The following is a 24,214-nucleotide window of genomic DNA, read 5'->3' on the forward strand; positions in this document are numbered from 1 at the left end:
ATAGAGACAAACATGAGGATTCAGCCTCCATTGTTGATAAGCTTAGATGTTTTTGTTGAATAGACCGCCATCCAATTAACACCTTTCCTAATAACACTACAGTATCTGATGTTTATTTACATGTAGGTACTTCTGTAGCGAAACTTGCTTCAGCATATGCAGTTAAACTTAGTTCATCCTTAGGCTACAAATATAATGCATAATGCAGCGTTTGTTTAAGATATCTCAACACACGCTTCACAGCTTGCCAGTGCCTTTCAGTAGGCTCAGCGTTAATCCTGGCTAATTGGTTGACACTATATGCTATGTCTGGCCTAGACCAATTACTAAGATAGGATAAGCTACTGATTAATGACTGATAAATGTCTTTATCAAAAACAGGACTTTGTACATCATGGTCTTCAACAATGTGCGATTCACCATTCGGCCACTGGAGGGTGAACGCCAGAGGTGATTTACCATAGGAGAATGGGAGGGAAGTGACCTCACTGGATTTGATGCATCACTCCATCTATTTAACCCTTTGAGCTCCGAGGAGGTTTAAATGGGTGCCAGAAAGTCTTGAAGGGGGGAGAACTAGAGGTGCTCAGGGTAAGTGGCGGGGTAAGTGTGCGTGTGTGTGTGTGTGTGTCTGCGTGCAAAGGGGGGGCAGAGGGTGGTTGTGTAGAGAAGGGAGGGAGAGAAGCCAAGTCCCAATGCAGGTTCAATCTCCGGAGTCCTGAGGGTGGAAGAGCCCGGATCCCATGTTCCCCTGCCGTCCCTCTCCGCGCAAGTGGCAGGCAGAGAGGAGCGGTGCTCAGGACTTGCCCAGGGAACAAATCCCTAGAGATGAGGAAGGGTCCTGGGGGAATCCTTCATAGAATAGAATACTTTATTGGCCAAGTGTGATTGGACACACAAGGAATTTGTCTTGGTGTAAATACTCTCAGTATACATAAAAGAAAAGATACATTCATCAGGAGTCAAGAATCATAAGGTACAACACTTAATGATAGTCATAGGGTACAATAAGCAATCAATCATACTAGGAAACAGTCAATATAAATTGTAAGGATACAAACGACAAAGTTACAGTCATACAGTCACAAGTGGGAGGGGAGTGATGACAAGATTTAACAGTAATAGTAGTGCAGACTTTTTAATAGTTGAACAGGGTTGAGGGAATTATTAGTTTAGCAGAGTGATGGCTTTCGGGGTAAAACTGTTTTTGTGTCTAGTTGTTCTGGTGTGCAATGCTCTATACTATAGCGTTGTTTTGAGGGAAGGAATTGAATCAGTTTATGTGCGGGATGTGAGGGGGTCTGTAAATATTTTCACAGCCCTCTTTTTGACTCCTGCGATATACAGGTCCTCGATTGAAGGCAGGTTGGTAGTAATTGTTTTTTCTGCAGTCCTAATTAACCTCTGGAGTCTGTGTCTGTCCTGTTGGGTTGCAGAACCAAATCAGACAGTTATAGAGGTGCAGATGACAGACTAAATCTGTAGAACTGGATCAGCAGCTCCTTGGGCAGAGAGGACCGGTGCTCAGGACAAGCCGTGTTGTCCTGGGAACAAATTCCCAGAGAGGAGGAAGGGTCCTGGGGGAATTCTTCACACACACACACACACACACTCACACACACAGCCTGGAGAGAGCTCCGAGGTGGGAGATGGGAAGAGCTTGGAGGGCATATCTGGAGCAGGAAAGAAGAAAATGGTTGCAAGGGAGGAACTGCAGAAGATTGTGCCCGCCTTCTCCTTCTGTGCTGGAGGACACTAAAATAGAGTTGGACCCTCAGCAGTTCAATTTCTCTTGGGAGGATAGTCTAAATCTAACAGTGTGTTTGAATTCTTAATCCTTGCCTACCAGAGGTTTTTTTGGCATTCATTATATGTGGATGTTCTGTTATTTGTGATAGTCGTTCCTTTCCTACTTTCCAACCACACTGATGGATTCTGGAGCTTCAAAGTGGCATTCACAGAAGAAGAATCTTGATACGTATTGTCCATTCATTCTTCTTGTTTCCTGCCTTCACGGTGGAGATCAGAGATCCTGAAGGAAGGAGGCATTCATCAAGTTCATCTCCAGAAATGTTTTTTCAGGAGGATCTCTCAGGATGATCCAAATCAAGACACAACCAGAGGTAATACAAGGCTCTCCCATTCTGCAGAGAGATCTCAGCTGTCTCATCTTCTGTATGTCTTCTCTTCTATAGAACACCACCTACATTATGAATTATGCAGTGTAAATTCTGTCTCCCTCACAGGGAAGAATAGTAGGAAGTTGGCTCTTCTTGATGGTGGAGCTGAATCGGGTTGAAACTCCAATTCAAGTAAGAAGAGGAAATTTTTGCATTAGAATTGTATTCTCCTTTTCCTTCAGAAAGTCAAGGTGGTGTACATAGTACAGTCACCTTTCATTTTTCCCTCTTGTCTGAGTTGGCTTATTTTTGGGTATCCAAGCAAGATGGGGCTGTTATTAGGAAATCTTATTTTAAGATCAGCATTTTAAATAAATGCTAATTGTTGCCAATTGTTATAATAGTTGTAATTATGCTAATTACTGTATTCACTTTTCAAATAATTCTTTGTGATGACTCTTCTTTTTGTAATTCTTTGACTTACATCTGTGCAAGGATGCTCAAAAATAACTAAATATTCACACTGGCAAATTACATTTTTAAAAAAATGTTTTATTTACAATCTAAGCAAGTTGGCCATAGCGAGTTGTCCTGCGGTGCTTTGGCCATGGTGAGTTAACCATAATGAGTTTGCTGCAGTAAATTGTCATAGGTCCCTAAGAAATCTCCTCCTCGGGAAATTACTTCCACTTTGTTATCTTCCATTCAGTCGATGTCTCAGACTACAAGCCGCTTCCTTACAATGTGAGGACCAGAAACAACTTCCTGATTGAGCTCTGCCAGCACTTTTATGAAGGTGTTGAGGAGAGACAGGATTGCTCTTCCTTGGGACACCATCAGACATTTACTAAAATGCTGCAAGGAATCTTCCCCCCCAAACACAGAAATGTTTCCTTCCGCAAATGCAGGAAAGCTTGGAGTCACTGATAGGTGGAGTTTTTGAACCCCCAAATACCAATTGATTCCAGATATCTTTGATGGTTGCTGGAGAGTGATCAGGTGGATGAATGGATGGATGGTGGTAGTTCAATTGAAGTAGAAGGAAACTGCTGCTACTTTCACTGAATGGCACTTAATGTCCTGGAGAATCAGTAAAATTGATAAAACCGTTCCAAACTATTGCTTCAGTTAAAGGCTTTTGGCTCTGCCTGTTTTCTCATGTAAACCTTGGAATCCTAGCAAGCATAGCCATTTACCTTAGTTACATAATGTTGCTTTGGGAATTTATAGAACCATTTTTTTTCCACAATTCCTCCTGGACCTTTTTTGTACTCTCTTTCCCTGTCAGGAGGGCCTTGTCTCCTTCGAGGAGGTGGCTGTGTATTTCTCCGAGGAGAAATGGTCCGAGCTGGATCCTGACCAAAAAGCTCTGCATTGGGAAGTCATGCTGGAAAATTACAGGAACGTGTCTTTTCTTAGTAAGGATATTTCCTATTCTCCAGTCTCTGACTTATTTTAAAATTTTCATATAGATGTTATCTCTGGAAAGGAAGGTCGCTTTTAAGCTTGCAGTCCTTGCTGGCAGTTGCCGCAAACCCACAGCTCGTTCATTCCCCGTGTCGGCTTCCCTCTCCCGAGACCAGGCAGATTCTCCCCAAATGCCTTTATTCCACAAAGTCAGATATTCCGTTTCAAGGATGTTTCTCCTTAATTGTAATCCACCTTGCCTTAGAAATCTTCAAAAGGCTCTCTAATACTTCCAAGCAGCCAAGTATATATGGAACCAAAATAAAAAGGCCTTCCAGGTGTTGTTTGCCTTTCACTATTTTCTTGCTCCTCTTTGTTATTCTTGTAAAGCATGGGTCTTCAAACTTGACAGCTTTAAGACTTGTGGACTTCAACTCCCAGAATTCCTCTTCCAGCCATGTTAGCTCAGGAATTCTGGGAGTTGAAATCCACAAGTCTTAAACTTGCCAAGTTTGAAGACCCCTGTGTACAGTATTATCAAATAATTCTTACTTTCCAAGGTTATTCCCACCATGTACTAATATAATATCTTCTTTGACTAGTAGGTGGCACCCCGCTCTAAGATCCAACATTAAACAGCAACAATGAAACAGCTGGCCGTCAAAAAGAAAGATCGGGGGAAAATAAAAATAAAGAAAAGCTCCTCTTTCTTTGTACGGATTCTTCCAGTAATCAACAGTATTGTGCACAAATTAAATCACTTTTCACGCTATTACCAGTTCCAGTCCACTCCCTTTATTTGAAAGCTTCACGGTCTTCAACACCGTGCGATTCACCATTCGGCCACTGGAGGGCGAACGCCAGAGGTGATTTACCATAGGAGAATGGGATGGAAGTGACGTCACTGGATCTGATGCATCGCTCCCAGTCTCTATTTAACCCTTTGAGCTCCGCAGGAGGTTTAAATGGGTGCCGGAAAGTCTTGAAGGGGGAGAACTAGAGGTGGGCAGGGTAAGTGGCGGGAGGGAGTGTGCGTGTGTCTCCGCGTGCAAAGGGGAGGGGGCAGAGGGTGCTCGTGCTAGAGAAGGAAGGGAGAGAAGCCAAGTCCCCATGCAGGTTCAATCTCTGGACTCCTGGGGGTGGAAGAGCCCGGATCCCATGTTCCCCTGCCGCCCATCTCCGCGCAAGTGGCAGGCAGAGGGAAGCGGTGCTCAGGGCGAGCCGGGTTGTCCCGGGAACAAATCCCCAAAGAGGAGGAAGGGTCCTGGGGGAAACCTTCACACACACACACACCTCCCATAGCCTGGAGAGAGCTCCGAGGTGGGAGATGGGGAGAGCTTGGAGGGCAAATCTGGAGCAGGAAAGAAGAACATGGTTGCAAGGGAGGAACTGCAGGAGATTATCCTTCTGTGCTGGAGGACACTAAAATAGGGTTGGATCCTCAGGAGTTCAATTTCTCTTAGGAGGGTGAGTGAACCAGGACCTCACCAACCCCGGTGTCTCATGTGAACAGTTGCTTAGCATGTTTGTGTTTGGGGTATGTTTTGGATATCTGCCTGTGTGTAATCCTGTGATTTGACTCTTAAAAACGAAACCTTGAAGAAAGGGAAGTGGAACTGAGGTCATTTATTGGCATTTCATTTTTTTTAAATGAACTTTTATGGTTTGTTAACCTGTTACAGTTTGGCATGTTGTATAAACCCTGCTTGTATGTAAATGTAGATCTAGATTTTTATGAAGCAAACCCTAAAAAGAAATTGAAAATGACCCAAAATAAATTTATTCAATGTTCCAGGTCTCATGGATGTCAGTCTCAAAGTTTGTACCAAACACACATTCATATGCAGGGACTAACCGTAATCCTGTACTAGCTCAGAAAATTACTACCCTGTTTCTCCAACAATACGGCCTCCCCCAATAGGAAGTCCCAGCATGTTTTATAGGCATGAAATGAAATTAAGCCCCTCCCCCCAAATTAAGGCCTATATTAAAATATGCGAAATGGGGGGGAAATGGCGGGGGGGGGCTTGCTGTTAGGAAGTACTTTTGTTGCACACCCAGATATGGTGCTGCCTGCGTTGACCCTGATACAAAGTGCCCCACCAACGCCGAGGTCAACATCCAAGCTGTCGCCACCCGCCCTAAGATGCAAGGGGGGGGAATTAAGTCACCCCTGAAAAGACAGCCTAGCCGTTTTTTCGGGGCTCAAAAAAAATAAGACCGGGTCTTATTATATGAGAAACACGGTACTTTCTGTTGGAATGAGTGTTAAAATGGGGTTAAAATAATCTACCACTTTCTAATTAAAATACAGATATTGGAAGCCATTTGTGCTCCCTCTGCTGAAAGTCTTGCCTAATCTGTAGCTACAGGAATGGGACTATGACTGGAAAGGTGTTTGGAGAAAAAATGAAAAGCCAATCTTTATCAAGTGAGGGAACTGGAAAAGGCCTTTCTGGTGTTCAGCCTTGGAGCTGTGGGGAGATCTGGGCAAGAACTGGGCAGAAGATTCTGGAGCAGAAAACCACCCTTTCAGACATTCAGCCCCGGAACTTTAGAAGCTTCCAACACCAGGAGGATGAAGGACCCCGAGGACTTTGCAGTCAACTTCATTACTTTTGTAGTCGATGGTTGAGATCAGAAAAGTACACAAAAGCGCAGGTGCTGGACCTGGTTGTTTTGGAACAGTTCCTGGCGCTTCTGCCCCTGCAGATGGAGAGCTGGGTGCGGGAGTGTGGAGCAGAGACCAGCTCCCAGGCGGTAGCCCTGGTGGAAGGCTTCCTCCTGAGCCAGGCGGAGGAGAAGAAGGAGTGGACTGAGTGGCAGGTGAGAGACCTTCATTTGGGAGCTCAGAATTTATTAAATCTAATAGTCTAAATCTAACTGTGTTCGAATTCTTGACCCTTGCCTACCAGAATTCTTTGGCATTCATTATATGTAGAGAATCTTCTAATTCTTGTAGGACATTGTTCTGTTATTTGTGATAGTTGTTCCTTTCCTACTTTCCAACTACATTGATGGATTCTGGAGCTTCAAAGTGGCATTCACAGAAGAAGAATCTTGATACGTATTGTCCATTCATTCTTCTTGTTTCCTGCCTACTCTTTCAAGTCCTTCACGATGGAGATCAGAGATCCTAAGAGACAGAGGCATCCATCAAGTTCATCTCTGGAAATGTTTTTCAGGAGGATCTCTCAGGATGATCCAAATCAAGACACGACCAGAGGTAATACAAGGCTCTCCCATTCTGCAGAGACGTCTCAGCTGTCTCGTCTTCTGTATGTCTTCTACCTCCTACATTATTAATTATGCAGTTTAAATTCTGTCTCCCTCACAGGGAAGAATAAAAGGAAGTTGAGCCTTCTTGATGGTGGAGCTGAATCAGGGGTTGAAACTCCAATTCAAGTAAGAAGAGGACATTTTTGTATTAGAATTGTATTCTCCTTTTCCTTCAGAAAGTCAAGGTGGTGTACATAGTACAGTCACCTTTCATTTTTCCCTCTTGTCTGAGTTGGCTTATTTTTGGGTATCCAAGCAAGATGAGGCTGTTATTAGGAAATCTTATTTTAAGATCAGCATTTTAAATAAATGCTAATTGTTGCCAATTGTTATAATAGTTGTAATTATGCTAATTACTGTATTCACTTTTCAAATAATTCTTTGTGATGACTCTTCTTTTTGTAATTCTTTGACTTACATCTGTGCAAGGATGCTCAAGAATAACTAAATATTCACACTGACAAATTACATTAAAAAAAAAATGTTTTATTTACAATCTAAGCAAGTTGGCCGTAGCAAGTTGTCCTGCGGTGCTTTGGCCATGGTGAGTTAACCATAGTGAGTTTGCTGCAGTCAATTGTCATAGGTCCCCAAGAAATCTCCTCCTCGGGAAATTTCTTCCACTTTGTTACCTATCATTCAGTCAATGTCTCAGACTACAAGCAGCTTCCTTACAATGTGAGGAGGACCAGAAACAAATTCTTGGCTGAGCTCTGCCAGCACTTTCATGAAGGTGTTGAGGAGAGACAGGTTTGTTCTTCCTTGGGACACCATGAGACATTTACTAAAAGGCTGCAAGGAATCCTGTCAGGTTTCCAAGTAATGAAATCCATGTTAAAAGAAAAATTACAAAGTCCATCTTCCAAAATATTTCTTTTATTTAGGAAAGCATCAAATTGGCAAAGCCCATGATAATTCTGGATCTGACCCAACCCGGAATTACCCCACAATATTAGAAGTTAGAAACAACTCCCAAAAGTCACATTCTCCAATAGAAGTAATACAACGTTGCTTGATGTCATAAATCTCCACCTCCAGGGGCCCAAGTCCATACAGCTCGTTTCTCATGGGAAAGAAAATCACCTAGCCATAACACTCTTCTTATCTCCACTCCTCCCCTCTTAGGAATGTGTGAAGCCCACAACCCTTCCCCCCATGACTACCACAGAGAAAATAAGAAAAAGAATATATACTACCACAAACTAAAATGGCTACACTTTTGACAATTTCAGGCTTGACAAATCCTCCCCCCGAAACACAGAAACATTTCCTTCCGCAAATACAGGAAGGATTGGAGGCACTGATAGGTGGAGTTTTGGAACCCCCAAATACCAATTGATTCCAGACATCTTTGATGGTTGCTGGAGGGTGGATGGGTGGGTGAATGGATGGATGATGGTAGCTCAATTGAAGTAGAAGGAAACTGCTACTACTTTCACTGAATGGCACTGAATATCCTGCAAAATCAGTAAAATTGATAAAACCTTTACAAACGATTTCTTCCATCAAAAGCTTTTGGCCCTGCCTGTTTTCTCATGTAAACCTTGGAATCCTAACAAGCATCGCCATTTACCTTAGTTACATAAAGTTGCTTGGGAAATTTATAAAAAATAAAACCATTTTTACAATTCTTCCTGGACCTTCAGTGTGCTCTCTTTCCCTGTCAGGAGGGCCTTGTCTCTTTCGAGGATGTGGCTGTGTATTTCTCCGAGGAGGAATGGTCCGAGCTGGATCCTGACCAAAAAGCTCTGCATTGGGAAGTCATGCTGGAAAATTACAGCAACGTGTCTTTTCTTAGTAAGGATATTTCCTATTCTCCAGTCTCTCACTTATTTTAAAAATTTCAAATAGATGTTATCTCTGGAAAGGAAGCAGGTAGAAATATGCCGTTCTACTCCTCCTAGGAAGAAAATAGGTCCATGGCGTTCTGCTTAGATGCATCCTGTGTCATTTTGCATCTGGTGTATTTTCTATTTCTATTTAAACATGGCAATGGCAAAGTAATTTTTTGGCTCCATCACAGATTTCAGCTTTTTTGGCCCAGATAATTCCATATCAATCTTATGAAATATTGTCCTTTAAGTATGTGGATTAACTACTTCTGTTTGATTTCTATTCTGAGCCTTAGAATTGGGGATGAAACGCTGCTGTTTTTCCATTGAAAACATGCAGCTTAAGCTTAATAGAAGAACACTATTTTTTTCTCTTCAATCATGTGATTTTTGGCAAATTAAAAACAAAATGCAAGTGGAATATTGTTTGTGTAAGAAGAAAAAGGAGTTTCAAAGGGGATTTAGTTCTCGCAGGTCTCCGTTAGAATTGGCACCCTTCCAATACATGTTAGGTTTTCTCCTAATACATCTTTGGATACTGCCTCTTTAACTCAGAGCTGACTCTCCTTGAGATTTGAATATGTATGGATAATTATAAACAAAAAGAATGTTTGCTTGTCCTTAAATCTTTTATGCTTCATTCATGTGGGAATTATCATTTATACCATTGTAAACAATCAAACATGTAATCTTAGAATTTCAAAAGTTTCAGAAGGCAATAACGATTACTTACCACTGATTGATCCATTTCTTTAACCTTGCTATCATATTTATTTCTCTTTCCCCTTGAAGGTGATAATGAGCAGGACCATGAAGAACCAAGGGAATCATTCCAAGGATTCAGACATGGAAACGTAATGGAGAAGCCTGCAATTCAAACGGAATTCCAAAGGCAGGAGAGAAACCCATCAAATAACTGGAATAATGAAACCTCATCTTTCATTGATGCTCACATGCATGAGTTTCTTCAGCAACTGGAAAAAATAGAGAAAAAATATATTTGGAAAGGTGTAAAACTATCCAAAGACACATTAGATGTAAATGAAACCAAAGGACAAGATAATATATGCAAAGACAATGGAAAAAATTGCAATTGGACCGTGCTTAGAGCCGGTAGGAAACAATTTGGAAACCCGTCACTGATCCACACAGGAGAGAAGCCCTATATATGCACAGAATGTGGAAAGGGCTTCAGGCTACTCAGTAATCTTACTTCTCATAAAAGAATCCACACAGGGGAGAAGCCATTTAAATGCATGGAATGTGGAAAGACTTTTACTTCTAGGAAACAACTTAGTTCCCATCAATTAATCCACACAGGGGAGAAACCATATAGATGCATGGAGTGTGGAAAGGGCTTTGGCCAACACAGTAAACTTACTACTCATAAAAGGATCCACACAGGGGAGAAACCATTCAAATGCATGTCGTGTGGAAAGAGCTTTCGCCACTACAGTGGTCTTACTTGCCATAAAAGGATCCACACAGGAGAGAAACCATTTAAATGCATGGAATGTGGAAAGAGGTTCAGTGTAAACTGCAATCTTACTTCCCATAAGTGGATCCACACAGGAGAGAAACCATTTAAATGCACGGAGTGTGGAAAGACTTTTAGTCACAGCAGTGCCCTTACTCTCCATAAGAGGATCCACACAGGGGAGAAACCATTTAAATGCACGGATTGTGGAAAAACTTTTAGTCAGAGCCATCACCTTACTCGCCATCAAAGGATCCACACAAGGGAGAAGCCATTTAAATGCATGGAGTGTGGAGAGAGCTTTAGTAGGAGCAATTACCTAATTTCCCATACAGAGATACACTTGAGTGAGAATATATGTTAATTCTAGAAAGGTAATTAAATTTATGGTTTTTTTCTATTTACAGAGACTGAGCTTAGACATTTTTTTTAGTTTGATCTTCCCGACTGGAGCCTGAGGGAGATGAGTTTATTGATGAAAATGTAAAGAATAGGGACATGCCATTTTAATTATGAACTGCGGATTTTTGAATGTATCTACATTTAGCTACAAAAAGTGAAGCCTCCTATTCCGTAGTTGTTTGTTCTTACCACTTAATCACACTAAAAGAGTTTAAATTTTTCTCCTTTTTCTTAATCTTAGAATTATTTCACCTTTTCTTATTTCTCATTGCATACTTAGTTTCTTAGAGTTACTGTTCTCTGTCCTCAGAGAAATTGGAAGTAGTGGAGGAGAGAGATTCTAGGCTGTGAAAAAAAATGTTATAATTCAAAGAGAATTCAGGTTCTTTCAAAGTTTAGAGTGAGATGAAATGTGATATTATATAGTCCTGTTGTGATATTGCCTTAAAAGTGACACGTAAGAGGTTTTTCAATTTTTCCCTCTTTTAGTCCCAAGTTAGGGATACTCACTAAAATAACAAAATGATGCCACTGTGCTGACATTGCAAATGATCAAGCAAGAAAGGTGATAATTGCAAATTAGCGGGACCAAAATAAATAACGTGAATTAAGAAAAACTCTTTCAGAAAAACTACTTCTGATCCTCCTGACCAAAGTGAGATGGGGAGCCATCTGTGTTATGTGAAGAATTCCAAAAAAGACTCAAAGTTGCACCCACAATATAGAACTATGACCTGAGCCAGGTACTATGTATGGAGAAGCCTCATCATCTGAGGGAATTGTCACATGCACATCAATGTACAGTGCATGAGAAGAACTGAAGGGATGGAGGATTCCTCCCGCAAAAGGAACTACAATGATTGGAAGCCACCCCAAATGCATGTGCAAAATATTTTTTCAAGCATTGCAGCCATATTTTACTCTTCTAAAGTGTGATGAAAATTAAGTCATCTAAAGTTGATTTAAATAAAGTTAATTAAATATCAATGGTATGGTTACTTTCCAGTCATGTATCAAGCTCTTTTTCTCTGTAGTTGCATTAACAATATAGTAACAGTAGAAGCATAATCCCTCCCAACACTGACGATCCGTCTTGGTGGTAAGCTGTGGTTGGCATCCCATCTGCATAGGTTCTTTTGGGGAAGCGGTTTCTCCTGGAGCTTCGCCAGTGGGGGTGATTCCACTGTTCTGCTGTTACTGGAGCCATCTGTCTATAGGCACTCAGAGGTGCATGAGGACCTATAAATTGCTGGGATGGTCCATCTGGGCCAGTTCATCCAGAAGCTTCAATGACAGAGCTTCCTGGAACTGATGAATGAGGGCCTCCTGGTTCCACCTCAGGTCCTGGCTCATCAATTGGAAGTTGCTGGTATATCCTGTGACTGACTCAAACCTGCTTTAGCTCAGCAGCCATTGGTTCATCTTCTGGGCCTTCACAGGGTCCTCAAACATAGTCATCAATTGGAATTGGGTAGAGAACCCTCCAGCGGTGGATTCAATTTTTTTTACTACTAGTTCTGTGGGTGTGGCTTGATGGGTGAGGCAGGGGAAGGATACTGTAAACTCTCCAGTCAAAGGTGGTATTTGCGCTACCGGTTCTCCAGAACTGGTCAGAACCTGCAGAATACCACCTCTGAGAATAGTCACCCCAAAGTGTCAAAAAGTGGGGACAATGTCAAAACTAGCTGACATTGTCCCCAAAACCAGGAAACTACTCCAAAGTCCCATCAAATTTCTCTGGCACCAGGACTGGGCATTTCCGATCACAATGACCTTTGTTACTCCTGCCTTTTCTCTGCCCTATGTGTTCTTGGATCAAGTGCAGAAAGCAGTTCTTCTTCCTCTTCCCCACCTGAAGCCTCAGGGCTGTCCTCCTGCATCTGTGCTTCAGCCAAATCCTGCTCAGACAGTTGCTTGGAGTCATTGACCAACTCCCCTCCAGACGTGCCTGGAACTGGTTTATCTTCCTCCAAATTTACATCTGGGGAAATATCTGGGGAAGCATCTGGGCCAGTCATCACAACATCTGCATGTACATTACATCTATAGGGTAAATGTACATCACATCTACGTATTTGTGGAGGAAGGCAAACACTGGGGTACCTCAAGGTTCTGCCTTAGACACAATAATCTTCAACATCTTCATTAACAATTTAGATGAGGGGATAGAATGGAACTATAAAATTTGTGGAAAAAACACCAAGCTAGAGGGAATAGCCAATGGTTTATAACAGGGGTGTAAAGCTGGTGGGCCGGATGCATCATGCACAGGCCACACCCACCCCAGCTCCACAAAGGCAAAAAAATGCCGTGGTACGTCACAGTACCTCACATGACGCGATCAAGTTTGACACATGCAGTTTATAAGGTAGGCTCATCACCCAAAAGGATCTTGACAGACTTGAATAACTGAACCCTATCTGATGAGAAAAGTAAGATTTTAAACTTAGCCAAGAAAAAAAGAAATGTACTATATGGAAGATATTGTATCTAGTTCAACAGCAGTAATTGTGAGAGCGATCTAGAGTCTTCGGGGGATTATCACTTAAATATGAGCCAGCAGTATGTTGCAGCTACCAAAAAAGCCAATGCAGCCCTAAGATGCATCAACAGAGGGACAGTATCAAGATCATGTGAAGGTTTAGTTCCCCTTTATACTGCACTGGTAAGACTACACTTGGAATACGGCATCTAGTTTTGATCACCATGATACCAATATATATATATGGCCTTCAGCTTTGTTCGGGTATTTTCTCACGTCATAGTAGTGGTGCTTTTAAAGTTGTAGCAACGTTTCAGCAGAATCTCATCTGCCATCATCAGGCTTTTGTATTGTGTTCGTCTGTGAGTTAGACTTTTACAGTGGTTTCAGATTTAAATTTGGGGCAGCCTATTGCTGTGCCAGAATGGTTTTTTCTTCATAGGCTGCCCCAAATTTAAATCTGAAACCACTGTAAAAGATCACTCTGAGAAGCACAGAGCTGAAGACACAAGCCTGAAGATGATGAATGAGACTTCATTGAAACATTGCCTAGATACTTCCAAACTTACGCGGGAGAAAACCCGAATAACCAAAGATCCACATACAAATACCCGCGAGAACCTCAGAAAATATTATATATATAGAGAGAGGGGGGGGGAGGGAGGGAGGGAGAGAGGGAGGGAGAGAGTGAGTGAGTGTCCGGAAAGAGTGCAGAGAAGAACAACAAAGATGATGGGGGGCCAGGAGACTAAAACATGAAGAGCAGATGCAGGAACAGGATAGGTCTAATCAAAGGAAGAGAAGGATTAGGAATGGCATAACAGAAGTCTTTCAGTACTGAGGGGCTGCCACGGATAAGAGGTCAACCTATTCTCCAAAGAACTAATAGCAACAGAAGAAATAATGGAAGAAAACTTATCAAAGAGATACCGGTATAAATCACCAGGACCTTATGGATTACATCTCGGAGTTCTGAAGGAGCTGGTACAGAGGCGGTATTTAGCAGGTTCTGACAGATTCTGGAGAACTGGTAGTGGAAATTTTGAGTAATTCGGAGAACTGGCAAATGCAACCTCTGACTGGCTCCGCCCCCATCTATTCTCTGCCTCCCAAGTCCCAGCTGATGGGCTGGGTCTTCTTTGGTTGCCCTGCCCAGGAAAACAGAGCTGGAAAGCAGGTTAGTGGGGTGGGGAGAGAATGGATATTTTGCAGTATCCTTTCCCTGCCATGCCCACCAAGCCACGCCCATAGAACCGGTAGTAAAATTTTTGAATCCCACCATTGAGCTGGCAGATATGATCTCAGAACTATTGTACCATATCTTTAAAAAATCTGGAACGCTGGGGAACTGCCAGAGGATTGGAAAAGAGCTGATGTGGTTCCCATCTTCAAAAAAAAAAAAAAAAAAAGAGGGGGGTGGGAAACAGACTTAGGAAACTATGGACCAATCAGTCTAACATCAATATCTGGGGAAATCCTGGAAATAATAATAATAAAACAGAACTGTGAAAATCTATAAACAAATAAAGTTATAACTAGTAGCTAGCAAAGGGTTGTTAAAAACATCATGCCAAACCAATCTTATTTTATTCTTTGACAAAGTGACTAAATTAGAAGACCAGCAAAATACTGTGGACATAGCAGCCACGGCTCGCCCGAAGCAGCTGGGGACTGTGTCCTTTAGGGAGCTTTCGATGGGCAGATAGAAGCGGCCTCGTGGCGAGGGGAGTGTGTGCGCGCGCTCACCCCAGGCCGCTTCTACCGGCCGATCGAAGTGGCTGTTGAATGCGCTTGGGAAGCTTCCCTCGCGGAAAAGAGTCTGCCTTAAAGGTGAGGGGACAGGGGACAGGGGCAGCCATGCCTCGCCCGAAGCAGCTGGGGACTGTGTCCTCAAGGGAGCTTTCGATGGGCAGATAGAAGCGGCCTCGTGGCGAGGGGAGTGTGTGTGCGCGCTCGCCCCAAGCCGCTTCTACCGGCCAATCGAAGTGGCTGTTGAATGCACTTGGGAAGCTTCCTCGGAAAGAGTCTGCCTTAAAGGCGGGGACAGGGCAGCCACGCCGCCCGAAGCAGCTGGGGACTGTGTCCTCAAGGGAGCTTTCATGGGCAGATGAAGCCTCGTGGCGAGGGGAGTGTGTGTCGCCGCCCCAAGCCGCTCTACCGCCAATCAAGTGGCTGTTGAATGCACTTGGGAAGCCTCGGGAAAAGAGTCTGCCTTAAAGGCGGGGACAGGGCAGCCACGCCGCCCGAAGCAGCTGGGGACTGTGTCCTCAAGGGAGCTTTCGATGGGCAGATAGAAGCGGCCTCGTGGCGAGGGGAGTGTGTGTGCGCGCTCGCCCCAAGCCGCTTCTACCGCCGATCAAGTGGCTGTTGAATGCACTTGGGAAGCTTCCCTGCGGAAAGAGTCTGCCTTAAAGGCGAGGGACAGGGCAGCACGCCGCCCGAAGCAGCTGGGGACTGTGTCCTCAAGGGAGCTTCGATGGGCAGATAGAGCGGCCTCGTGGCGAGGAGTGTGTGTGCGCTCACCCCAGGCCTTCACCGCCAATCAAGTGGCTGGTGATTCTGCCTTCAAGGGAGCTTCTATCAGCTATCAGGGTATTCTAGCCTAGGCTACCTGCAGGGCACTCCTAAAGGCAAGTTTTCTGCCCCCCCACCCCTGCCCTTCCCCCCACCCACCCACCCCATTTTCCCCCATTTCTCTTCACCTCGTGTAGTTCTAACGAACGATGTGAGAAATGGCGGGGAAACGCATGCTTTTAATAGGCCTTAATTTAGGGGGCGGGGCTTAATTTCACCTCCTGCCAATAAAACATGGTGGGGCTTCCTATTGGTGGAGGCTGTATTGTTGGAGAAACATGGTAATAGTCATAGGGTACAATAAGCAATCAAATCATACTAGGAAACAGTCAATATAAACCGTAAGGATACAAGCAACAAAGTTACAGTCATACAGTCACAAGTGGGGGGGGATGGACGATAAGGAGTGATGAGAAGATTAGTAGTAATAGTAGTGCAGACTTTGTAAATAGTTGGACAGTATTGAGGGAATTATTTGTTTAGCAGAGTGATGGCATTCAGGTAAATACTGTCCTTGTGTGTAGTTGTTCTGGTGTGCAGTGTTCTATAGCAGGGGTCCCCAACCGCCGGTCCGCGGACCGGCACCGGCGCGGAACAAGCCTTACCGGGCCGCTGGTTGCTGGGCGCCGCCATCTTTTTGGTAAAAAAGCAATTTTTCGTCAAAAAGATGGCGGCGCCAGCGCCCGGTGAGCTTTTCCGGGTAGAAAGCCATTTCTACCCGAAAAAGCTCACCGAGCGCTGGCGCCGCCATTTTTTGACGAAAATCACTTCCGTGATGTCACCGGAAGTGATTTTCGTCAAAAAAGATGGCGGCGCCCAGCTGACGCCGGAACCGGGCCGGCGCACAGCTGACGCGGAACCGGGCAGCGGCGTCGAAAGGTTGGGGATCCCTGTTCTATAGTGTCGTTTTGAGGGAAGGAGTTGAAACAGTTTATGTCTGGGATATGAGGGTTTTGAAAATATTTTCACAGCCCTCTTTTTGACTCATGCAGTATACAGGTCCTTGATTGAAGGCAGGTTGGAGTAATTGTATTTTCTGCAGTTCTAATTACTCTCTGAAGTCTGTGTCTGTCTTGTTGGGTTGCAGAACCAAACCAGACAGTTATAGAGGTGCAGATGACAGACTCAATAATTCCTCTGTAGAACTGTATCAGCAGCTCCTTGGGCAGTTTGAGCTTTCTGAGTTGGTGCAGAAAGAACATTCTTTGTTGTGCTTTTTTGATGACGTTTTTGATGTTAGGTGTCCATTTTAGTTCTTGTGATATGATAGAACCTAAAAATTTGAAGGTCTCTACTGTTGATACTGTGTTGTCTGGTATTGTAAGAGGTGGTAGATTCCTTTTTCCCAGCTGGGAGAAATGCAAAATGATTTGGTCAGCTGCGTTGAAAGTCAGAATCAGTTTATTAATAGGAAGGCAGGTGAAAAGAAATCTCACAGCGTTCCTAGGATTAATCTAATCTTGTGAGTAGAGATACTCCTTTTTTATACCCTTCAGATCCTTTGATTTTGTAAGTGTGAACCTTTAAAGTCTTTGATTTGTGTGTATGTGATGAGTTCCTGTCTTTTGATATTGGCATCTCTTCCTGGGATCTTGGTAATTGTTTTATAGTAGCTCTTTGTTGCATTAGGTTGCAATATCCTGAGTTTCCTCTTATGCCTTTTGATTTGCTTTTCACAAGTTTTTTATAGCTTGCCATCTATTTGATTTCTATGGGAAAGGATCTTAGCCAGTTTGTACGGTTTTTTTATCTGTATCTCATGCCTGTAATTTTCTCCTTCCTTTGTTGTGAAAAGTAAGCTGGCTCCATCTATTTTAATAGCCCTACTTGACAAAGGGTGGGGGCTGTTTTCCTAGAAGAGAGGAGAATCTAACTTCCAACGATCCCTCATTATTATTATTTTTTCAAAAGTGTTTTGACAAAAATTTAAAAGGTGATCAGATCAGGGAAACTTGATGGAGGCAAGTTGTACAGCCTCCCATCTGTATGTGGATTCGTAGTTGTCTAGAATGAGACCAATCACTGTTGAGTCATCTGCAAACTTCAGTATTTTAACAGATGGTTCGTTTGAGATGCAGTCACTGGTATATAGGGAGAAGAGAAGTAGAGATAGCACACAGTCTGTGGGGGCGGGGGACTGAGCAGGTATCAGATGTGATTCTGCCTAGCTTCACCTGTTGCTTCATGTATCCTGATTGGTTGTCAGACTCCCATGGGGCCATGCAGGGGTAACTTCGTGGGTTGTCTTGAGTCCCAGGCTTGGTTGAATCTTGCTGGGTGATGCAATGAAGAGGCTTTGCGCAATTCCTATTAATGGAAAATGCACTCTTTCTCCCCTGTTTGCAACTGTCTTGCACACAGAATCCACCAGAGGTCTCTCTCTGCAAAGAGAAAGACAATCCTATGCGCTTCAGCATTGGGCCACTGGAGGTATTAACCGGTGGGTTACCATAGGAGAGTGGGAAGGAAGTGACATCAATGAGTCGTGCCCCTCTAGGATGCTGCATGCTCTTTCTTTTTAACCCCTTGAGCTTCTCAGGGGCTTTAAAAGGCTGCAGAAACGTCTTAAAAGGAAGAGATCCAGAGGTGGGCGGGGACAGAGAGTTCTCGTGCTAACGAAGGAAGGAACAGATGCCAAGTCCTCGTGCAGGTTCAATCCTCTAAATCCCGGAAGAGGGAGTGCCCGGATCCTGTGTTACCTTGCGGCTCGTTTCCAGGCACGCAGCTGGTAGAGGGAAAGGCCTGCTCCAGACCAGCCACGTTGCCCCAGGATTCAATCCAGATCCTCGGAGAGGAGGAGATGCTCTGGGGGAATCCTTCACACTTCATATCTTCGTGGGGAGATTGCTTTCATGGCAAATCTCGAGCAGGAAATAAGAAAAAAATTGCAAGGGAGGAGCTGCAGGAGATTGCAGCTGCCTTCTCCTTATGTGGTGGAGGACGCTAAAATAGGGTTGGTATTTCAGCAGTTCCATTTGTCTTAGTGAAGGACATCATCAACCCCTGTGTTTCGTGTAAACTCAGCCCCTGCAGTTTGTTACTCTGTTTTATTTGTTCAATTTCCCTGGCCACCCATAGAAATGTGTTTGTGACTTTAGAGTATGTTGTGTGAAGTGTATGTAATTGTGCGATTTGGCTCTTAAAAAGCAAACCCTGAAGAAAGGGAAATGGAACACCCTAAACCAGATCATTTCATTTTATATGAACTGAACTTTCGTGACCTGTTAAGCATTTGGCATGTTGCGTGAACCCTGCTTGTAGGTAAATGCAGATACGGGTTTTTTAATAAAGCAAGACCTATCTTGATCACATGGGCCCTGAAGTCCTCATACATACATGCCAGTTGCCAAGTGTTCAAATGTACCAGGGTCATAAATTTGAAAAACAGTCATAAGTCACTTTTTTTGGTGCCGTTGTAACTTTGAACGGTCATTCTATAAATGGTTGTAATAAAAGTGGGATACAAATAAATATTAGATATTAATGCACAGGCACTAACTTCTCATTGCCACTATAATCCTAAAGTAGCTTAGAAAAATGCTTTCTTTCATTGGGATAAGTGTTCTTCTGGGATTAAATCCACTACTTTCTAATTCATCTCAGATACTCAAATTGGATGCCATTTGTACATTCTCTTGTTGAGGCAAAAATGTCCCTTGGACAAAGACAACAGAATGACTTGTTCTAGTCATTACTGTGGCTAGAGGAATGGTCCTGTGAATGAAAAGGTGTTTGGAGATCCGTAAGATTCCCTTGGACCCATTTGGAGTTGCATTACAGGACAGAAAAAAAATGGAAAGTGAACCCTTAGGAAGTGAGGGAACTGGAAAAGGCCCTTCTGGGATTCAGCCTGGGAGCCAAGGGAAGATCTGGGCAAGAACTGGGCAGAAGATCCAGGAGGAAAAAACCACCCTCTCAGATGTTCAGCCCTGGAAATTCAGGAGCATCCAATATCAGGAGGATGAAGATCCCCGAGGACTTTGCAGCCGACTCCATTTCTTTTGTAGTCAATGGTTGAGACCAGAAAAGCACACAAAAGTGCAGATGCTGGACCTGGTTGTTTTGGAGCAGTTCCTGGCACTTCTGCCCCTGCAGATGCAGAGCTGGGTGCGGGAGTGTGGAGCAGAGACCAGCTCCCAGGCGGTGGCCCTGGTGGAAGGCTTCCTCCTGAGCCAGGCGGAGGAGAAGAAGGTGCAGGTTGAGTTGCAGGTAAGAGACCATCATCATGGGAGATTAGAAGAGGTTTAAATGTAATGTCACTTTATCGGTGAGAGGGGCAGTATATAAACTTAGTAAATAGATAATGTATTTGGGGCAGTATATAAACTTAGTAAATAGATAATGTATTTGAATTCTTAATCCTTCCCTACCAGCATTCTATAGCAGGCATAATATGTGGAGAGATTTCACTAGTTATTTGGGACATTATTTCATTCTCCATTCTCCAAGGAAGATATGGGACAGCCGTTTCTTCTTTCCAGCCTCACTGATGGACATTGGGGGCTTTGAATTGGTGACCATAGAACAAGAATCCTCTTCATGATGTGTGATGTTTGTTAATTCCCCCCGCCTATTATTTCAAGTCCTTTGCAGTGAAGAGCAGAGATCCTGAGATAAAGAGGCATCCATCAAATCTCCCTCAAGAACTGTTTTTCAGGAGGATCTGTCAGGAAGTTCTAAATCAGGACACCTCAGGAGGTAAAACAGAAGTCCTTCCACTCCTAGCTTTCTCATCTTCTCATTGTCTTCTCTTCTATAGAACACCTCTTCCTACTTTTTTAATTATGCAGTTTTAAAATTCTGTCTCTCTCACAGGAAAGAGTAGAAAGAAGTTGACTCTTCCTTATGGTGGATCTGAATCAGTGATTGAACCTCCAACTCAGGTAAGAAGAGGAAATTATTGGATTTTTATTCTGTCTTTCTTTCATGAAGTCAAATTGGTATACATAGAATTGTTTCCTTACATTTTAGTCTCTTTTTTTTGTGGGGGGGGAGTTGTTTTTGTGGTCCTAAGCAATATAGAAGATTCAAGATTAGGAAACATTTTTTGTTAAAGACCAGTATTGAATCTCTTGGTGATAATTATTCTTTCTAGTTTTCAGTAACTAATTTCTTTATAAAATCCTCAAGGGACTAATTGTAATTCTTTGATTAGGAATTGTGCAAGAATGTTGACATTAACTACTCATACAGGAACATTGCCAGTTTTAAAAAGCTTTTTTGCAACCAATAATTATTGTATGAACCAATTAGCAGATCGGGTTAGAAGATAAGGATTATAGAATATAGCACTTAGCAATAGCATTTAGATTTATATATTGCTTCACAGTGTTTTACAGCCCTCTCTAAGTGGTTTAAGAGTCAGCCTATTGCCTGGAATCTGGAACAATCTGGAACCTCATTTTACCCACCTTGGAAGGATGAAAGGCTAAGTCAACTTTGAGCCTGGTGAGATTTGAACTGCCAAATTGCAGGCAGCTGGCAGTGAACAGAAGTAGTTTGCAGTACTGCGTTCTAACCACTGTGCCACTGTGACTCCTTCTGCAAACACAGGGAGAATTGGAGTCATTGACGGGTGAGGTTTCCAAAGCCCACCTGCCAATTGATTCTTGCCAGACACTGAGAGTCTTTTGATTGATGAATAGATGGACAGATAGAGAAAGGTAGATCAATTCATCCAGTGGAGTTACTTTTCACTGAATAGCACTGAAAGTCCTGCAGTATCAATCAAGTTGATGAAACTTGCCTGAAATATTTCTTCAATCAAAAGTTTTTGCTTTGTCCATTTTCTCACCTAAACCATCCTACCAAGCACAGCCATTTACTTTAGTGCATAGCTTTGCTTTGGGGATTTATAAAACAATAGGACCGTTCTTTTAGAATTCCTCCTGGACCTTTTGTGTACTCTTTTTCCCTGCCAGGAGGGCCTTGTCTCCTTCGAGGAGGTGGCTGTGTATTTCTCCGAGGAGGAATGGTGTGAGCTTGATCCTGACCAAAAAGCACTGTATTGGGAAGTCATGATGGAAAATTATAAGAACGTGATCACTCTTGGTAAGGGTTTGCTATTCTCCAGAGTGTTTAGGAAGATGTTTTGTAATTAGATGCCACAGCTATTTTTTTTATTCTGGTTCTTTGCACAGTCATCCATATTTTGTCATTCATCTAATGAAACACATCAATGCAGCCATCTCCATCAACCATAACATTGCATCATTTTATCAGTTCTCTTTCAGAATATAACGTAACTCCTTTCAATTTCTTATTTTCATTCAGACCAAACAGCAGGCTGCAAAGTACAGTTGTAAACTGGGCAGACCCAATCCTCCTGTTTCCTTACCTGTCCATCTTGGAAAATCTTACATTTCACCTGTTTTTTTTTCCTTTCCCATGCACCCCTAGATACTGCATATATTTCTGTGACTACTTAAATGGTATACCGGTTTTTAAAATAGTATTGTTTAAAACAAAACATTCTAGGCAAAACATTATTGTCACAGAAATTCTCTCCCAACAACAACTGCAATATATCCCATTTTTCTTTGTTCTCAATATTAAAACTAATTTTTCTCATTGATTCTAGTTGATCTTCCATTTTCATATTTTTATCTTCATCTTTTGATTATTAATCTTAAATATTACATTCCTTTGATTTTTCCATTAGTATTTGTATTTGAATTCCTTCCAAAGGTTCTTCCAAAATTACCATAAAATCCTCAAGAAATGTCTTTAGTTGCAGAGACAAAGGGCATCCTTATCCCTTTTTCTATCTCACAGTTTTGTTAATTCTCCATTAACAATTTGTGTTTTTAGCATAGATTGATTTCACTTAAATAATACAATTCTGTCTGAAGTCCATATCTTTCAAAATGTTAAACAAGAAAATCCAATTCTGATTGTCAAAGGCCTTCTCCACATTAAGATCAGTGCAGCTTTTTATTATGTTGTTCTAAGTTAGAACAATTGTTCGGTTAGAACAATTAATCAGTGCAACAACTTGCCTCCAGAAGTTGTGAATCCTCTAACACTGGAAGTTATTTTAGAAGAGATTGGACAACCATTTGTCTGAAATGGTATAGGGTTTCCTGCCTGAGCAGGGGGTTAGACTAGAAGATCTCTCAAGGTCCCTTCCAACTCTGTTATTCTATTCTATTCTATTCTATTCTATTCTATTCTATTCTATTCTATTCTATTCCAAAATTTGCAATATTTTTCTAATATTATCTCTAAACTCTCTATTAGATAAAATCAATATTGGTCTTCATGAATAAATTCTTGCAAAGCTAGTTGCATCCTTCCAGCCAGAATCATTGTAAAAACTTTGTAATCATGTTCAAAAAATGATATTGGCTGGTTGTTTTGGGTTAATGTCTTGGTCCTTTTGATACTATTAGCTATTTCTTATTTAAAAAATCTCCAATGACATGTCATTTTTGGGGTAGGAGGGGGAAAAGGTCTGTCCTTCTCTGAAAAATGAAATAGATCAAATGGTTCTCTGATTAGATACATCCTGTGCCATTTATCATCTGATTAATACTTCTGTTTAAATATATCAAATTAGAGACAAATTAACTCCTTGGCTTGAAAAGATGCTTAAACTCCCATCATGCATTTCAGCTTTTTGGAGCTAGATGCTTCCATATTAGTCTTGTGAAGGATTACTTGATGTTTTTGACTTAACAACTTTTCTTAATTTTCCATTCTATCCTGAGCCTTGAAAAAGGGGCAAAATGTGTCATGGTTCTATTGCAAATATGCTATGTTAAGGTTATTAGAAGAACTCTAGTTTTTTCTCTCTCTGCAACTATGTGATTTTGGCAAGAGAAAAATGAAAAGCAAAAGAAGATAGTTTGGGTGGGAAGATATCAGGGAATTGCAAAGCAAGTATCCAAATGAAATCAGAGCTGCTGACACAAACTTGTGGTTTTATATAAATAAATATATTTTACATCTATATTTACAGCAGGCAAGATATAAATAGGAGCATCATGAGGTAAATTACAGAGCACACATAAGAAAAAGGCGGGGAAAAAGGAAACTCCCTCTCCACACCTACAGCCACCAATCACAGCACAGACTGCCTCACGCAGGAGCCAACACTCTCCAATCAATCAACTGTGTGTTCTGGCTCTTCCTATAGCTCCACTGTTCCAGCTACTAACTTTAAATATCTTAATAGAAGAAAAGAAACATTTAAAAATTGATTTAGTTCTTACAGGTGTCTGTTGGAATTGTCCTCTCCAATAAAAGTTAGATTTTCTCCTAATGTCTCCTTGTTATAAGGATAATTCTAAGTAAAAAGGATGCTTTCAATATTTTTAAAGCTTTTATATCTCATGAATGTTTCTATTTTGTGCCACTGCAAGCACATAAAACTGCAAGATAATAGAATTTGGCAACATTTCAGAAGGGAATTCACAAGGTTTTGACAGTTGGATCTTTTTTCCTAACTGTATTACCAGTTTCATTTCTCTTTTCCTTTGAAGGTACTTATGGGCAGAAGAATAAAGATTTAGTTGAACAATTGATCAGACATGGAAAAGGAATGGAGAAACATGCAGTTCAAATGGAACGAGAAAATTGTGAGAGAAACCAGTCATATAACTGGAATAAAGAAAGCTCATCTTCCATTGATGTACAGATT

At 42.2% G+C, this 24,214-nt stretch overlaps 4 protein-coding genes across 5 annotated transcripts in view; all 4 read left to right on the plus strand.

The window, feature by feature from the left end:
• Window positions 1-3,538, plus strand: part of LOC113431249 (zinc finger protein 449-like) — a 6,284-nt gene extending 2,746 nt beyond the window's left edge. The window contains exons 3-5 of the mRNA XM_087953720.1: window positions 2,086-2,123; window positions 2,247-2,312; window positions 3,409-3,538. Coding sequence (XP_087809846.1) covers window positions 2,086-2,123; window positions 2,247-2,299 — 91 coding nt within the window. The 3' untranslated portion in view covers window positions 2,300-2,312; window positions 3,409-3,538. The remainder of the gene's footprint in view (window positions 1-2,085; window positions 2,124-2,246; window positions 2,313-3,408) is intronic.
• LOC113429262 (uncharacterized) overlaps window positions 1-24,214 on the plus strand; it is a 77,485-nt gene that overhangs the window by 49,394 nt on the left and 3,877 nt on the right. Inside the window, exon 7 of the mRNA XM_087953735.1 lies at window positions 9,780-10,420. Coding sequence (XP_087809861.1) covers window positions 9,780-10,420 — 641 coding nt within the window. The remainder of the gene's footprint in view (window positions 1-9,779; window positions 10,421-24,214) is intronic.
• On the plus strand, window positions 4,035-7,123 carry LOC113432134 (uncharacterized). Its single transcript, XM_087953710.1, has 4 exons — window positions 4,035-4,538; window positions 5,842-6,353; window positions 6,639-6,753; window positions 6,865-7,123. The coding sequence occupies exons 2-4, from the start codon at window positions 5,910-5,912 to the stop codon at window positions 7,002-7,004; spliced, it is 699 nt and encodes a 232-aa protein (XP_087809836.1). The 5' UTR covers window positions 4,035-4,538; window positions 5,842-5,909; the 3' UTR covers window positions 7,005-7,123.
• Window positions 19,318-24,121, plus strand: LOC113432407 (putative zinc finger protein 75C). Of its 2 annotated transcripts, XM_087953704.1 has the most exons (5): window positions 19,318-19,782; window positions 20,157-20,271; window positions 20,389-20,456; window positions 21,495-21,624; window positions 23,534-23,988. In XM_087953704.1, exons 1-5 carry the CDS (start codon window positions 19,366-19,368, stop codon window positions 23,545-23,547), a joined length of 744 nt encoding a protein of 247 aa, XP_087809830.1. In that variant the 5' UTR covers window positions 19,318-19,365; the 3' UTR covers window positions 23,548-23,988. The 2 variants fall into 2 exon arrangements, with proteins under 2 accessions (XP_087809830.1, XP_087809831.1); XM_087953705.1 differs by lacking the exons at window positions 21,495-21,624; window positions 23,534-23,988 and adding an exon at window positions 24,057-24,121.

The sequence above is a fragment of the Notechis scutatus genome, chromosome 2, assembly GCF_049901735.1.
Source record: "Notechis scutatus isolate UNSWTSFEM ecotype Mainland chromosome 2, rNotScu1.2, whole genome shotgun sequence".
Lineage (NCBI taxonomy): Eukaryota > Metazoa > Chordata > Lepidosauria > Squamata > Elapidae > Notechis > Notechis scutatus.

What these genes read in the sequence shown, in the direction of transcription:
- LOC113432134 (XM_087953710.1), top strand. Translation starts at nt 5,910, where the DNA reads ATGACTGGAAAGGTGTTTGGAGAAAAAATGAAAAGCCAATCTTTATCA. An exon ending in AGGAGTGGACTGAGTGGCAG is followed by an intron (nt 6,354 to 6,638) that starts GTGAGAGACCTT and finishes TACTCTTTCAAG; the next exon opens with TCCTTCACGATGGAGATCAG. An exon ending in AAATCAAGACACGACCAGAG is followed by an intron (nt 6,754 to 6,864) that starts GTAATACAAGGC and finishes TCTCCCTCACAG; the next exon opens with GGAAGAATAAAAGGAAGTTG.
- LOC113432407 (XM_087953704.1), top strand. Translation starts at nt 19,366, where the DNA reads ATGGAAAGTGAACCCTTAGGAAGTGAGGGAACTGGAAAAGGCCCTTCT. An exon ending in AGGTGCAGGTTGAGTTGCAG is followed by an intron (nt 19,783 to 20,156) that starts GTAAGAGACCAT and finishes TATTATTTCAAG; the next exon opens with TCCTTTGCAGTGAAGAGCAG. An exon ending in TGATTGAACCTCCAACTCAG is followed by an intron (nt 20,457 to 21,494) that starts GTAAGAAGAGGA and finishes TTTCCCTGCCAG; the next exon opens with GAGGGCCTTGTCTCCTTCGA.